Source organism: Capsicum annuum, unplaced genomic scaffold (assembly GCF_002878395.1).
Source record: "Capsicum annuum cultivar UCD-10X-F1 unplaced genomic scaffold, UCD10Xv1.1 ctg5198, whole genome shotgun sequence".
Taxonomy (NCBI): Eukaryota; Viridiplantae; Streptophyta; class Magnoliopsida; order Solanales; family Solanaceae; genus Capsicum; species Capsicum annuum.
The window spans coordinates 22,730-39,960 of record NW_025859966.1 but is presented as its reverse complement, the minus strand read 5'-3'; the positions used below and the strand labels follow the sequence as shown (position 1 = coordinate 39,960).

Sequence of the window (17,231 nt, the reverse complement as noted above, 5' to 3'; positions counted from 1 at the left end):
TTGACACTCCCACACTATTTTTTAATTTATGATATGTTCTATAAGTCCTGCCTAGACAGGACTTATCCCAAGAACCTCCTCCCCCCTTTCCAAAAAAAAAAAAGCTATTCCCCATGACCAAGAGTTAACACTACCACATTACGTCTTGATTTATGAGATGTTCTATAATTTTTGCCTTAGAGGCAAGGACTTTCAAACAATAAGTTACGTCTCATGGACAAGAGTTGACACTACCACATTGTGTCTTGATTTATGAAGTGTTTTACAACTATTTCCGTAAATGTAAGACTTAATTCAAAAACTTTCAAATAATAAGTTATAGCTCATGGACAAGAGTTGACATTACCGCATTATGTCCTTACTTGGCAAGACTTAGCGCAAAGACTTTCAAATAATAAGTTACGCCCCATGGGCAAGAGATGATATTATCATATGCCCTTTCTAAATAAGTTTTGAAATAATAAAATATTTTGAAGTAAATCTACATAAATTCGTATAAATCCCATTAGAGCGGTCCTATCCCGCTATAGTAGCTTCGTTATAGCTGGTTTCGCCCGCTATATCGGGATTGACCAACTTTGACTCCGTTATAGCAAAATTATTTTTGTTATAGTGGCACAATCATAGCGGTCTGCCATCCGTATAGCGAGTGTGGCGAGGCAGAAAATTGCTCTCAATTTTACCTTTTTCACAATGCACCCTCAAACCATGACATTCCGAACTAACCCCTTCACGTTAAAGTTTGATATCGAGAGCTCTACTTACCCAAATCACTTCCGAAAGATCCTATGGATTTCTCATCGTCTTAGCTAACATAAAAACATGTTAAGTCTTTTCACACTTACCCGATCCATTTTCGTATTGTCTTTAAATCATACCTCTCTTGAATTTTGTCCAAGACTAACCTAGTCTAAAATTTCTAACTCCCAATTCAGAAAAAACCTTAGCCCAAATTTTTGTACGCTAGACTTGCTTGTAGCGCTGAAAAAGATCGTTACAATTAAAATTTCCCTAACAACCAAGGAATATATCACCTCCCCATATCATCACCTACCCCAAAACCCCACTCTATTTCATTATCACAATTTTAAAACCTTAATCCTAACAAGAACTCCCCTTATAAACCCTCACACACTCAAACTTTCTTACATCCTAAAGAATAAAAGTTACTCCCTCCCCCCCCCCCCCCCCCCCCCCCCCCCCCCCCCCCCCCCCCCCCCCCCCCCCCCCCACATACCCCACTCACGGGTCTAATAATGTTATATGTCAAACTTGTCATTTTTGTTTCTTCAATACAAGCATTCGATCCGCATCTCCTAAAATATGTTGTAATGATGGCTCTTTTGTTAGTATCATTCATTCCCCTAACATTTCAACTAATGATTTTAAAATCCGTCACCACACTACTATGTCCACTGCCTTATCCCCCTTTCCATACCCTATATTTCTCCGTTTGCCTCCTTATTTCTTCTTTTGTACACTACCATTTTTCCTCCCCCTCCTTATTTCTTCTTTTGTACACTACCATTTTTCCTCCCCCTCTTGTGCTTCAATAGGTGTCATCTTTTCTTCGTTACTTCTTTGGCGTTCTATCTCGCCCCATGATAAATGCAATATGAGAAGTCAATTACATTATCCTCCATTCGTTTTCTATTAGCCCCTCAAAAACTTCCCAAAATTAAGATGGCTTTCGATCCCCTTTCAAAATAGCAAAAGATCGGGGTTCATCCTTTATTTCAGTAATTTACATTTATTGATGTCAATTTAGAATCAGATTTAGACGTCACACAAGCTCATCTACAACTATTAACTGATTATCTGATATAGAACAACGTAAAACATTGAATTGAGGTCACCGGAACTGTTTTTCTGGTCTACGACCTCGCCAAAATTGAATTGAGAAGACAACTACAGTGGTCGATCCTCTCTGTCTTTGAAAACAAACTCGTGCTCACTGTATTGCATCAGCATAGGTAATTAAAATCCCCTGGGACTCCATAGGAGCCTTTTGTTTCGCTGGCTTAGTGCAATTACGATTGAGTGACTCTTCTGCAAGGTTGAATTAGCTTGACTCAGTCCACAAAGCTTGACCCAATTCTTGCTTCTGCAAGAGCCACGTTACTGGAATATGCAATAATCAAGTTGTTAATCCGTAATTGATCAGCAACTGAAGGAGCCAATATTTACTTGAAGTTTGACGACACCAATTACAAGTTAAATAATTTGAAGGAAAAAAAAATACATGAACCCTAAATGCATGGTGAAAATTACCGAAATACTCCCGAGTCCCTGATCATGGTCAAGTGGGCCCAATCTACCTTCAGGTAGAACATAACGCAGGACCATGTAAAAGTAGAAACAAATATTTCAAATACAATTTGAGAAGATCAACGTTCTACCTCATTAGCAACTAACAATACTATCTCAGACAACACATAAAAGTAAAGAGGTTACATGAAAACTAGGAGCCACTAACTACTTAAGTACAGCTTCCAGTAAACACATTAGCAAATGCAGCTAAAATTTATATCATACAGTAAGATGCAGTCACAGCCATTCATGAGATTCTTTGCAATTGTACAATTTGCTAGACCACGGAGCTGCACAGGGAAACATCTTTTTCTTTCTGTGGCACACCGTGCAGCATACTAACAGAGGGTCATCGTGCAGCACTTGCCACCCAGAAAAGATAAAATGCTCAAATGCATCTCTGCCAGGAAATGGCAGTGCAAATACTCTGGATATAAGGTAGTTTTGCACAGCGCATACGTATTCATCTGGCCCGTCTTCTCTCCCTAGATCTGTCTCTATCATGATCATCCCTCTCCCTGCTTCCACTCTTACTTTCCCTCTCACGATGCTTTTCCCTATCACTATCCCGGTCTCTGCTGGAAGATTTCCACTGAGGGCTTCCACTTCTGCTCCGGCTGCGCTGACGCTTCCTAGAAGCTTCACGAGAATCATCTCTTTTCTCCCTCCTCTCCAAAGATGACCTACCTGTTTGTTATGAAAGCAGAAATATGAGACAATTTGTATATAAAAACATAAAATCAATAATCTAACAAAGGAGGAAGTGACAATAATTCCTTTACTTTGATCGCAAATGTAAAAAAAAAAAATCTTCCGCAAACTTTTCTTACCCCAGAAAAGAGTGCTGACAATGAATAGAAGGGAGGCAGTCAAGTGACATTACTCACAGCTAAAAAAAGCTGCCCTGTCCAGTACCCTGCTCAATCAGATACCTGATATTCTTTTCTTTTTTATTTTCAAAAACTGAGAAATCTCCAAGAACCAGCTAGCACATAGTTCAATACTCGTTAGATACAGGCCCCTCCTCTACCCTTTTCAACTAGAAAACCAAGCTTTAGTCTGCAGCAAAGCTCAAGCTTGTGACATGTGCGTAATCCATATCACAAGCTACCACTACACCAAACCCTTAGGGGCAGGGGCAGCAGATACCTAATCTTCCCATAAAATATGATGACCAACACTACCCAGCAAAAAGTGATTGATCTCATAGATATCGAGAAAATATTGTCAAAAGGACATTGCATCTACAACATAATATTATGAAAGCTAAATTTCCACCCAAGTGCAAACACGTGTGAGGTGCTATTTGCCTCATCCTAGTACAATTTGTTGTACGAACAGACAGTTTAGGAAAAATATAGTCTCCTAAGCAGCAGCTTAGTAATCTGTGATCCAGAGAATATCCTGATAGTGCTATTGAAAGCAGTAAATATTAATTTGAGCAATTAAGCCAGCCTGCTTCAGCTATGTTTACCATAAAATCAGATATACATCATCAACCAAGCATCTGAGAAGTGAAAACTGATCGAAGGGATGACATGGGCATAAGGCAAAAAATTCCGAGAGAATAATTTTCAACAAAAGAGATAGATAGGATTGGAGTATGATACAGCAGTATAAACCTAAGATTCGACCTGGACAGGCAATCAAATACATGGACATGTCATACTACTGAAAGGTTCAGAAGCTCTACCTTTTTTTGAAGCATCTTCGCTGAACTTCAATAAACCATATTCAGATTGTAGGTGTTGCCGATGGATTTCAACTTTCCTCTCAATTTCATCCGGACCTTTTATTCCTCGTTCTTCAAGAGATTCACGATATTCAATCAATGCAACCTCAAGACGCCTCAGCTTTTGTCTGACAAATTAGTTAGGGACCATATCAAAATCCAAACAGGAGAATAACTAAGGATTGTGAGTAACAAATCCCAAACCATATCAAAATTCAAAATACAAGAGAAAATTGAAGATTGGTTATATGCCTATATCAAATCTACATGCAATTTTTTTTTTGAAACGGTAAGTATTATTGATGTCAAAAGCCAGCTCGAAGAAACTGCTATCATTACAAGTAAAAGATAGTAAGAGGAATTGCAACAAGGTTTCCCTATCATCTACATTCCAATTTACACCATGTTGAGGCTTACAAGCAAATTGCAAGCAACAGATTTAACTCTTGAGGCATAGAAGCCCACAAAATTTGAAACAGAGAGAGAATCTCCCTCCAAATATTATTGAAATAGGGAAGCATCCTAAGCTTCCAATACCTGGCATATTAACATGCCTGCTCCTAAGAATATTATGAATGTCAACATGCACCGTCTTTCATTCCGTAAAAGTGCACCCTCGGGAGGTATGAAATTCTTTCTTGTTTTCTGGCAGATCAAGCTACGGTAGTTACCTACCATTTAAAAATTTTCCTTCAATGATTTGAGATACAAAGATAGCAGGTAATTTGTAGTAATTTCATTAAGTTCCTAATCTCTAAGTCTTGTAAGTAGAGGAAGCTTAATCCTAGAGCAATTTCACTCCAAAATTGTTCATATTGATCCCCCAGAGCCCAAGAGAGTATCTTCCTGAACTAGGAAAGTATTGAAAGTTAAATGGATGACATGACAATAAAAGAGCACCTATTTTCGGAAATAATCCCACTAGGAATGCTTAACTGCATATACCTCAACTCTTCGTTCATTCCACTTTCCGGGTATGCTGAGTTGCTAGTGTCAGTTGTAAGCTCTGCATCCTTGATCTTGCTAAGCCCATCACCAGCATTCTCACTTCCAGAAGAAGAATATGTCAACCCCAGGTCCCTCGAACTTCTCTTTTGTTCATCATCACTTTCATCATCCTCCCTGGCCCATTTAGATGTAGGCAAAATTGTGTCACTTTTGCCCTCACTGTGAAAGTCGATTGAATTATGGTGTGGAGCAGAATTTGCCGGGGTTGAAGATCCAGAATCTCGTCGTTTGAGTTGTATGTCACAATCCACTTGACTATTCCATCCGGAAGGAACCATTCTATCCAACTCAAGGTTGCTATCTTTCCGGCTACTGGGGAACCTAGCAGAACTTGAATGGCTCGCAAATTTCAAATCTTCATCTAGTTCATGACCTCTCTGCTTTTCAGCCTCTTCCAGATAAAGTAACCGAGCAACCATCATTTCCCTACCGCCTACGATAGACAAACCATTGTGCCTGCATCGTCTTTCTAGCTCAGTAAAGGGAAGGCTTAACAGTTCCTTCATTGCAGCTCCTTTCCCAATTGCCAACGCACCATCTGGGTTAACTTTGCTGCCGTCACCTGCGTCATCAGAGCTGGTCCTTTGTTCTACTTCAGGTGCATCACCACACAAAGAATGAAAGGGTATCACACCAGAGTTCCCAGTTCGAAGAAAGGTAGCTCGTAAACCATTGACATAGGCATCCGAAAACAAAAACCAATCGGCCCATACTTGAAGCACTTTCAGAACTCTCTCCTGTAACATGTAAGGAAAAACTTAACCACACAGCGCAACAAAAAGGATACGAAAAAATGCAGCAATTGCAAAACAAATGTAAGTGACAGGCACAGCTTACTTTAAGTGCCTCGGCAGTAATACGTCCTGTTATACTTCGATATAGATCATTGAAGCTTTCCATTATGTCTGGTAAAGACGCTTCGAATTTGCTGCGATAAGCAGATGCATTCTTCACTGGAGCGCTACTATTATGAAGAATATCAGAGACAAGCATAAGCCTAGAAACTTTTGTTGGGATTGGAGTTTCCTGAAGTGTCAAAGACTCTGTCAGAACTTCAACAACCTGCAAGTTATAATCAGCAGTGCAACTGTGTTAATATATGCTCAAGAATGAGAACTATAACAGATCATGCTAAATCCTTATCTTAATACAAGACAAAAAATCAGCTGAAATAAATTCAAGTGCAAGGGGCAACAAGAAGCATTATGAAATTGACTCAACACAGTGCAAAATCAGCAGTTTTGCGTCGGAAAGAGCGAAAGGTTAAATATGAAAGAAAAGCTTCACACGAGTGAGCTCTTTGATTGCTGCATGAAACCAGCTTAAAGGTTACCTCTCCAGCAGCATCAGCATTGTCCAAAGCAAAACCCATTGCTTCTTTTATTTGACCTCTTTCTAGTGTCAATGAACGGAGCATATCCTCAAATTCATCCCTCTGAGCATCGGTCAATCTCCGTTCAACCTCCACTCGCTGAACAAGGTATAGAAAGAAACATCAATTGCAAAGAAACTTCATTGAAGTTTCAAAGTGAACATGCAAACTCTTAAATGCCTTGGAACAGAAAGCTAGCAAAAGGGCATACCCTGCTTCTTCCAGCAGCATATGTGCTCCCAGCTTCTTTTTCATGATCAGCTCCTTTCGGTGTTGGTAGCGAGGGTGGTATCCACCTGCATATGTGAATTTGTTACTCCCTCTGTCCGATATTATTTGTCCACATTACTAAAAAAAAGTTGTCCAGATTACTTGTCAATTTACAAAACCAAAATAGAATTTGTGAGAAATATAGGAGAAAAATATTATTGAATTGTTGTATCTAAATTATTACATTGAGACCCTATTTATAGACACTACTTTAGACTCCTCCCCCAACTAGGATACTGACACTACAAGCCTTTTCCATGTAGGATTCCATATACTATTCATATGTCTACTCATATTCTAACACTCCTTTTCCATGTAGGATTCTTTATACTATTCCTATTCCTACTCATATTCCAACACTACCCCTCAAGCTGGTGCGTACAAATCATATGTACCGAGTTTATTACAAATATAACTAATATGAGGACTAGTGAGGGACTTGGTTAAAATATTTGCAAGTTGATCCCTCAATTTCACAAATATTGTAACAATATCTCTGGAAAGTATCTTCTCTCACACAAAGTGACAATCAATCTTAATCCTTTCATGAATTACCGGATTTGATGCGACATGAAGTGCCGCTTGATTATCACACACAAGTTCCGTTCGACAGACTTCTCCGAATTTAATTCTCTCAACAACTGTTTAATCCAAACTAGCTCACCAGTGACTACCATTGTAGCTCGATATTCTGCTTTTGCACTAGATTAACCACACTCTGTTTCTTACTCTTCCAAGACACCAAATTACCTCCTACTAAAACACAATATCAAGAAGTAGTAAGTCTATCACTGGGTGATCCTGCCCAATCAGCGTCTGTATATCTAATGATCTACTCATGACCTCGATCCTCGAAAAGTATCTACCTGGAGCTGTCTTAATATATCGCACAATGCAAACAACTGCATCTCAATGACTCACATGGAGAATCCATAAACCAACTTACAACACTCAAGAGGATAGGAAATGTCAGGTCTGGTCATTGTGAGATAATTCAATTTACCAAATAGACGCCTATATCTTCCAGGATTATTATTGAGTGGCTCTCCCTGTCCGCAGGAGTTTAGTATTCGGATACATATGAGTGTCAATAGGTTTACATCCCATCATTTCGGTATCCTCGAGAATGTCTAATGCATACTTGCGTTGCAAAATAGCAATACCTAATCTGGACTAAGCAACTTCAATACCTAAAAAGTACTTCAGTTTGCCGAGGTCTTTAACCTGAAAATGCTGAAAGAGGTGTTGCTTCAATCTAATGATACCATTTTGATCATTGCCCGTAATAAATACATCCATTTGGAGCAGAATGTCGATAAAACACAGAGTGATCTGTTTCACTACAAATCATGCCAAACTTCTGAATTATTGTGCTGAACTTTTCAAACCAAGCTCGAGGAGATTGTTTTAGACCATAAAGTGACCGACGCAATCAACACACCAGACTAGACTCCCCTTGAGCAGCAAAACCAGGTGGTTGCTCCTCATAAACTTCCTCTTCAAGGTCACCAAGAAGAAAAGCATTCTTGATATCCAACTAAAAGAGAGGTCGATGTCGAACAGCAGCCATGGATAGAAAAGATGAACAGGTGCTATTTTAGCCACGAAAGAGAAAACATCACTATAATCAAGCCCAAATATCTGAGTGTACCCCTGGCCAACAAGGCAAGCCTTAAGTTAATACCAACTTTCACTGCATAAACCCAACGACAACTAACAGCTGAGTTGATTTACCTGAAGGGAGAGGAAGAAGCTCCCAAGTACCACTCACATGTAAAGTAGACATCTCGTCAATCATAGCCTATCGTCATCTAGGATGAACAGTGCTTCTTTTATGGACTTGAGGATGGATATAAAGGACAAAGATGATATAAAGGCATAATGGGGTGACGATAGATGATAACTTAAAAGGGTATAATGAGGGTTAGTATTAGAAGTGGACCATATACCCTTTTGAAGTGCAACTGAAGGAAGCAAGTCTGTAGTAGGTAGTAGGTGCAAGACGGGAATCATCTGAGCTTGATGTTGTACGTGGACGACGATGATAACTCGGGAGCGGTGGCATTGTAGATGGGGTCGTAGAAGATATTGTATATTCCTCTAAAGTCGGTGCAGGTAAGACTGGTGGCACTATGGATGGAGATGTAGAAGTAATGGTAGGATCCTCAAAAGTCGTTATGAGTATGACCTCGGACGTGTTAGGATGATTAGGATAAGAAGAAAATGTAAAGGCAGAGACTCACAGAATGTGACATCAGCTGACATAAGGTACAGACGAAGATCAGGCAAGTAGCAACGATATCCTTTGCACTTGAGAATAACCGAGAAAGACACATTTGAGAGCACGAGGGGTTAATTTATCTTTTCCTAGGGTGAAGTTATGAACAAAACATGTACTCACAATGACACAAGAGGGAAGAGAGTATAAAGGTGACTGAGGATACAAAATATTAAATAAGGAATTTGATTTGGAATGGAAGAGAACGCGTTCGATTAATTAAATAGAAAGATATGATAACTGCATCTCCCCAAAAATGCAACGGAACATCGAATTGAATAAGAAGAGTGCAAGCAGTCTCGATGAGGCGCCTATTCTTCCTCTATGCTACTCCATTTTGTTGAGGGGTATACAGACAAAAAGTCAAATGAATAATTCTTTGATGAGTCATAAATTGTTGAAATTGAGAGGACATATTCTAAAGCATTATCACTATGAAAGTTATGAATAGGGACACCAAATTGATTTTGTATTTCAACACAATAACTCTTGAATATAGGAAACAGTTCAGAGCGATCTTTCATTAAGAAAATTCAAGTACACCTTGAATAATCATCAATGAAGCTAACAAAATAACGAAATCCGAAGGTTGAAGTGATTCTACTAAGCCCCCAAATATCAGAATGAACTAAGGAAAAAATAAACTCGTGCACAATTCTCAGTACTATGTTGAAAGGTAGTTCGAGTGTGTTACCCAAGTTGGCACAACTCACAATCTAATGCGGATAGACTAGACAAACTAGGCACCATCTTTTGTAGTTTGAACAAACTAGGATGTCCTAAAAATTTGTGAATTATGTTCGGAGAATCTGTAATTGGACATGCAATAGAGGAGTTAGAAGAGGTAAGGTAGTAAAGGCCTTGTGATTCATATCCTACACCACTTGTTTGTCCCGTACTACGGTCAAGCATGATAAAGAAGTCCTCAAGAAATAGTATGCCACAGTTTAGGGCACATGTCAAACGACTGACCAATACAAGATTAAAAGGACAATCAAGGACATAAAGAACAGATTTTAAGTGGCAGAGGACAGGGGATTAGCTTATCCAACTCCTTTTGCTTTGATTTGGTTAATATTGGCTAAAGTGACGGAATAAACAATATTTTATAGAAGTGATTTATCACTAGAAATATGATCAGAAGCGCCAGAGTCCACAACCCATGATCCATAGGTAGGAGAGTGTGTAGTTGAGGCTACTGGTAAAGCTATCTGCTTACTTGCACAATACTGAAGATACTCATTATATTCTTTTTCAGATAAATATACCCATTGATTACCTGTGGTGTTAGACTGAGCAATATTTGCATTTTTAGTTGGTAGACTATGCAAAGAACATCATATTTCACTAGTATGTCCAAGCCTATTACAATAACTACACTTAGGTCGAGAATAGCATACGTCATAAGTGTGTCCAAGCCTTTTATAATAACTACCCCTAGGCCGAGATCTTCCAAAACGACCTCCCCCTCATCGATTCTTCGTGGACTGTGACGTTTGATTTTCTGATCTCCTTATTAAGGGTTCAGACTTAATCATGTTGGAAAGGTTTTGGCTACAAAATTCTAATTTCACAATATGATTTGACTTGAAAGCAGTAAGAGTAATGAGTTCCGAAGAAAAGGTCTGAATCAACAAAAAAAACAGTCGCCGAAAAATCTAATTGTTGTCGAAATCTGGAAAAGAACTAGTCGGAAGAGTTGGGCGACCCCAACAGAAAAAAGAATAACTTCAAAAACGATTGAAATACTGCTCACGCTCCCGGCACGTGACACAATTCCCGTCGAAAAATGTACCTCCAGCTAGCACGTAGGAGCGCGTGACTTGGAGTTTTTCGGTGATTTTGGTCCGGTTTTGTTCTCCTGAGCTTTATGATCCTAGTGGTGGTGTGGATTTTGCACATCACCCACAAAACAGATAATGACACAAATTAGTTATCGAAAATTGGCGCACAATGTTTGATTTTTCTTTTTTTCCTGAAGTTTCTAACCAACTCTCTCATACCATGTGAGAAATATAAGAGAATAATATTATTGAATTGTTGTATCTAAATTACTGCATTGAGACCCTATATATTAGACTCCTCCAGCTAGGATACTGACACTACAATCCTTTTTCAAGTAGGATTTCATATATAATTCCTATTCCTACACATATTTTGACATAATTAATTAAATTTGTAAACAAGTTTGTAAAGTTTCAAAAATTTTAAGCGATAAATTAATAAAACTACCTTTCTTATTTATGATTTCTTAAGGGGCGTGTAAAAGGGAAAGTGGACAACTAATATGGGATGGAGGGAATGTATTTGAAGAAAGAGCACAATCTTCAAGGAGAACTTTAAAAGAGCTGCAGGAGTTCATCAAAGCCTTGTTGAATACTGCAACCTTTGCAAAAATTGAAAGATACATTCTATTAGTTGAATTCATTCTTTCAATGCAAGGCAAGGTTGCGTACAATAGACCCTTGTGGTCATGCCCTTCCTCAGACCCTGCGCATAGCGAGAGCTTTAGTGCCTAGGGATGCCCCCTTTTTTAATTCTTTCACAGTAAGTAAGAAGCTTTCTATTAAAACAACAGTGACTAGAGCGTGATGCATTTAAGAACTGACAAACTGTAATACCCCGAACTTTTCCTAGCTTGAACTCGTCTCTAAAATGTCAAGGATTAGCTCCTAAGATGAACAATGTTTATTTCGTGTAGAATTTTCCAGTTTTAGACCCTCCAATGTGTAGGAAATTGAATTAGCTTTCCAACGATATAAGATTTGCCTAAATTCGATAACCGAGTCAGAAGTTCTGACTATTTTAAGTTTCAGTCGTAAAACACCGTCATTTGGGCCCTTAGCGCATCGCGGAGAAGTGTAAAATCCCAATTGTCATTTTCCAGTGGCCCTCCACGATAGCACCGCGTCGCGGAGAGGGCCAATTTCTCAATTGTCCAATTCCAGTGAGACCCCGCGATTTTGGCGCGTCGTGCCATTAGCCAAAATGACATTTCAAAGGGGCACCGCGATGATGACGAGTCGCGGAGGAAGCCCAGTTCCCATTCGTCAATTTCCAGTGAGCCACCGTGATAGTGGCACGTCGCGTTGGCCCAGTAAATTGGGATTTTTGATCATTTTTCCAGTTTCGTTTAGGAGTTTAAAGAGAGTAATTTGGTAAATTACCCAGCCCCTAATCCATCTTAAACAACGAATTAAACCCCTTCAAGGCAATTATATCCACTTTTCATCAATTCTCTCTCAAGCAAAACCCCAAGGCTCATACTTTCTCTCCAAGAAACCTAAATTTCCTCCATTAATTCTCCAAGGTAATTCAAGATTAAGGTTTCCCAATACAAGAACTCTAAGAATAAAGGCACACTAGGAATCCAAGATTCAACCTTTTCATCAAAGATCATCAATAAAGGTATGTGGGGTTCTTCAACAAGGATAACTCTTTCATCCTTGTGCCCAAAACTTATTTTAATTATAAATTTACTGAATTTTATACAATTACCCATGGAATTCAAGTTAGGGTTTAGACCCGTTATTGTTATTTACAAGCTTATGAGATTTTCATTGATTTAGAAGTTGAATTACATGTTTATGTTCATGTTTTCATGCATGTTGCAGAAATTTCTAGATTTTAATTTGACTTATAAATGTTTACATTACCAAGCATGAATTTTATGGTGTTTTAACATGAGTTTGATGCATGGTTCATTAAGACCTAATTCAAGATTGTTATTTTAAGAATATTTGTGCTATAAGCACCCTATGATAAGATTATCCTCAGATTTATTGTTAAAGATACATATGACTTGAGATTTAAAGAAAAGAAAGAGCACAATTGGTTTTCTTGTAAACCCTTGTGCTATTTTGAAGTGGATTTCCTAAAGATTTTGAGTTTAAGAATGGGAGAAGTATTTACCACCGAGATGGGTATGTTACCAAGGTTTCATGCCCCAGAACTACGTGCCCCTGTAGGATTAAAATTATTTTCACTTCTACGTGGATGACTAAGATTGTGATCACTTAAGATAAAAAGTTCTATTCCGATGGCAAGGGTAGAACAGCTCTCCCCGACGTGGGTAAGACGTTGGACTCCATGAATGCTCACATGGTTTATGTCGGTTAGAAGAACCTCCCAAAAGAAGTCCCCTACTCTTAAAGCAGTCTATTGGTTTAAAAGCCTTAAGATAAAAGCATATGTTTTGAAAACTATGGTTTTTAAGATTCTTAAAGTCTGGAATGTTACCTTCTCAAAAAAAAAAAAAAGGTTCTTAAAGTCTGGAGATGAAGTTTTTCCCTTCCAGTTGGCAAGATAATGTAATGGCTTCCAGAAAGAACAGATTTTAGAACTGAATGTAATGGCTCACAAGATTTATATTATATGCTTTATTGTTCATGATTTATACTCTTCAGATTACTCAAGCCTATGTGTGTCATTTACATTTAACATGCATGATTTTATAAACTGTGATGATATTGTTTACTTATTGCATTCACCCCCATATGCTCAGTATATTCCCAAAATACTGATCCACATATATATCTGTGTGCTACATTGTCTCATAATGTAGGTTCAGGTACTCAGTTTCAGCAGCACGAGTGATTTCAAGCATCCACACCTACATCCCTACAGTTGGTGAGTCCTCATAGTTCGAGGACTTAACTATTCAGATTTTCAGTTTATTAGTAGAAGATTTAGTATTCATTTCAGACAGTTTGAGTCAGTTGGGACCTGTCCCAGTGACTCTAGACTCAGTCAGCAGAGGCTTGTCGGACTACTAGATTCAGTTTCAGATTTTAGTTGCAGTATACAGATTTTCCGTATTTGCTTTATCAAACTGATGAGATTAGTATTTTCAGATATGCTCAGATAATTCAGACAGTTTTCCGTATTTATTATGACTTTACATTCATATTCCCTTATTTTGAGATTCAGATTTAGTAAAAGGCAGTCAGGGTTAGCTCAGGACTATTTGTAGTTCGGAGCACCGTGTGGCATCCCGGGAATTAGATTTCGGGGCGTTACACAAACATATGCATCAAATATCCGATTCATTAGCAAAAGGAAAGGTGAAAATGAAATGTGTAATGAAAGATGATACAGGTTAGAAGAACTGCATTACCTCCCACTAGCAGTAATCATAATGAAAGGGACTGTCCTCCACCGTTGAAGAGTATCTCCCTGTTTTTGTTGAATATGGAAAAAAAAATTATTAGCGAGGATAGAATAGCATAAGAGGATGAAATGTCCTAATCCCTGCAAAAGGTATCAGATAAACTACATATTTCATGAGTACAATAAGTCATAATGATTTACATAACATGGAAGTACAATTAGTCATAATGCTTTACATAACATGGAAAGAGAGAAACAAGTAATGGAAAAGGATCAAATTCTTTTCAGCTATAATTGCATGAAACTATTGGATGTCTGCTATTGAAGTGTTATTTGAAATATCCACATGGATTCTAAAAGTGATAGATGAAGTTAAGTTATAAGTATTATTTACTCCATTTAACAGGAAGAATATAATTGCAATAATATTCATCCAGACTTACAGCTGCAGCAAGTTACCTGAGCAAAAGAATAAAGCCTCCAAACATAGTAGGTATGCTCCTTTGAGCCAAGCTCAAATAAGAAACCAAAGAGAGGATTTCCACGGCCTCGCTCCATTATGGCTTGTTCAAAAGCACAACCTCCATCAAGAACATACAGAGCCATTGTATCAATAACGTGGCGAAGGTGATCATCCTCAGGTGGAACAACCATAATATCTGGTACATTTGGAGTGAGAACCTGTGGAACAAAAAAGAGCATCAGATGAAATAGGAAAAAAAGTGCTTAATAATCATATTGGAGATACTCAAGAGTATAGTACATGTGCACAGAAGGACGCGTCAGAAATGTTGATTGTTATATCAGTCAAGTTCTTCTAGCTGCCTTGAGGCCCTACAACGTATCAGACTATCAATTGGGAGTAGTACGTACCATCCCAGCATACTACATGTGTATCTTACAGATTCTTTTTCTATAAAAGGTAATAATTATATTGAATAGCACTGAGAAAGTGCTTCCAAAAGTGTGTACACCAATAGTAAGCTTCCAAAAGAAACGCTGAATGTGTATCCCTATTTATAAGATCTAAGACATGTATTCTGTGTCCTTGCAAACTCACGCATGTAATCCAAATTTTTTTTTGACAAAGGTAACATTTTGTATATTAATCATCAGCACAAAGCTGGTATCCAAATATTTACAACATATCCTGCATCCAAAGGTGTAGGAGTAACAGCAAAAGAGAACAAAGTTAAAAGAAAAGCTATCCCTAGATCCTCCTTCATCGTATAAGGATCCTAATATGTCTACAATAGCCACAGGGTCATCTATATACTCAGAACTACACCAATGGCAAAAAGTGATAATACAGTTCATTTTAATCTTGTGAAATGGGCTGCTTTGTTCTCAAAATATCTACAATTCCTCCCCTGCCATATGGTCCACCAGATAACAGCTGGGACAATTCTCCATCTGCTTTTATCACTACTACCCACTGCCTTCCATGTTCCAGCTTACTAGAGCTTACTAGAGCTTGTTCTGTTCCTTCGGGAACAGACCAACTTATCCCCCTGAAAACAGTAAATAGATTCCACAGCTAGCCAACCACTTTGCAATGTAGAAACGAGTGATTGATTGTCTCTGCATACTGCTCACAAAAAAAAAAACACCTTGGACTCAACTGGAATCTCCTCTTCATGAGATTCTGTTGTGTAAGAACAGCCTCCTTTACCACCAACCAACTAAAGACAACCACTTTATGTGGGATCTTTACCTTCCATATAAGTTTCCAAGGTAAAAACCTGATTTGATTTTCCAATTGATTCATATCTCTATATGCAGAACTGACAGTGAAGTATCCTTTACTTTGACAATTCCATCGGAGAGTGTCTTCTCCTTCCTTGAGGCCTGAAAACTGATCAAGTGTGACATAAAACTCAGCTAATCTCTCCAACTCTCAGTCTAGCATTAATCTTCTGTAGGTCAGGTTCCATCCATGCCAGACCATACTTATTGAAGTTTAGACATCTGCTGTTGATTCAGTTGATAGATATCTGGGAATAAGCATTTGAGACTGAGACTTCCATTACCTAGCCAATTATCTTCCCAAAAATTGATCTTCCTGCCATTGTTCACCTTGAAACAAGTATTTATAAAAAATTCATGCCATAGATTCCTAATTGATCTCCACAAACTAGTTCCGTGTGCTGTACTTACTTCCTTTGTTTTCCAGGACCCTTCCGTTTCATATTTGGCTTGGATCATCTTTCCTTTAGAAACTGATCTTCTAAAGTAAACCTCCACAACCACTTCATGAGAAGACTCTTGTTTTGCTTTCTCAAATTTCTGATGGCCAGTCCACCTTGCTTGTTGGACAGTAGCAAAGTTTTCCATTTAACCAGATGGAAACCTTATATTATTTTTCACCATGGCAGAAAAAATTTCTCCTCAATGCATCAATTCTTTCTTCTACCTTGACAAGAAGGGGAAAAACAGAAATCAAATAAGTTGGTAAAGTATCTAGTACTGGGTTGATCAAAACTACTCTACCACCTTAAATATTGTGACTTCCATCTGGACAGTCTTTTCTCCCATCTCTCCACAACTCTAATCCAAATCTCTTTGAACTTGCTTTTGGCTCCCAAAGGCATGCCCAAGTACGTAGATGGTAACTGTCCTACTTCCCTTCCCAAGATGTCTACTAATTGCTGCATTCTAGTAACTTCATTGATAAGGAAAATGAGGCTCTTCCTCCAGTTGATGTGTGGTCCTGAGACAGCCTCAGATAAGATAAGAATTATCCTCAAAAACTTTAGTGGACTGTCTTATGCATCACAAAAGACAGTATCATCATCTGCATATTGCAGAAGAGTTACTTCCAGTCGATTGCTCCCCCCTTTTGCCACATTAAAAACCCTTATTCATCCATTTCTGTGAGCTGTTTTGAACATATTGTTTAGGCCTTCCATAGTTAGAAGGAAAAGAAATGGTGAGGGTGGATCCCATTGTCTAAAACCCCTGCTTGCAGGGAAGAATCCCTCTGGAGAACCATTTATCAACACAGAGTACTTGACAGTACAAATACAGAATCTCATCCATCTGATCCATTTTGTTCCAAAGCCCATTCGATGTAACATTTCAAGCAAGTACTCCAAGTTCACATGATCATATGGCTTCTCTATATCCAATTTGCACATTATTCTTGAGTTCTT

At 38.4% G+C, this 17,231-nt stretch overlaps 1 protein-coding gene across 2 annotated transcripts in view; it reads right to left on the bottom strand.

Annotated features, from left to right (window-relative positions):
• Positions 1–2,347: 2,347 nt before the first annotated feature.
• Positions 2,348–17,231, bottom strand: part of LOC107847120 (protein RRC1) — a 36,988-nt gene continuing 22,104 nt past the window's right edge. For both annotated transcript variants that reach the window (XM_047404099.1, XM_047404100.1), the window contains 8 exons: positions 14,539–14,760; positions 14,087–14,145; positions 6,634–6,718; positions 6,384–6,521; positions 5,888–6,112; positions 4,988–5,787; positions 4,004–4,170; positions 2,348–2,997 (listed from right to left, as the gene is read on the bottom strand). In XM_047404099.1, the coding sequence (XP_047260055.1) occupies positions 2,774–2,997; positions 4,004–4,170; positions 4,988–5,787; positions 5,888–6,112; positions 6,384–6,521; positions 6,634–6,718; positions 14,087–14,145; positions 14,539–14,760 (1,920 nt within the window). In that variant the 3' untranslated portion in view covers positions 2,348–2,773. The remainder of the gene's footprint in view (positions 2,998–4,003; positions 4,171–4,987; positions 5,788–5,887; positions 6,113–6,383; positions 6,522–6,633; positions 6,719–14,086; positions 14,146–14,538; positions 14,761–17,231) is intronic.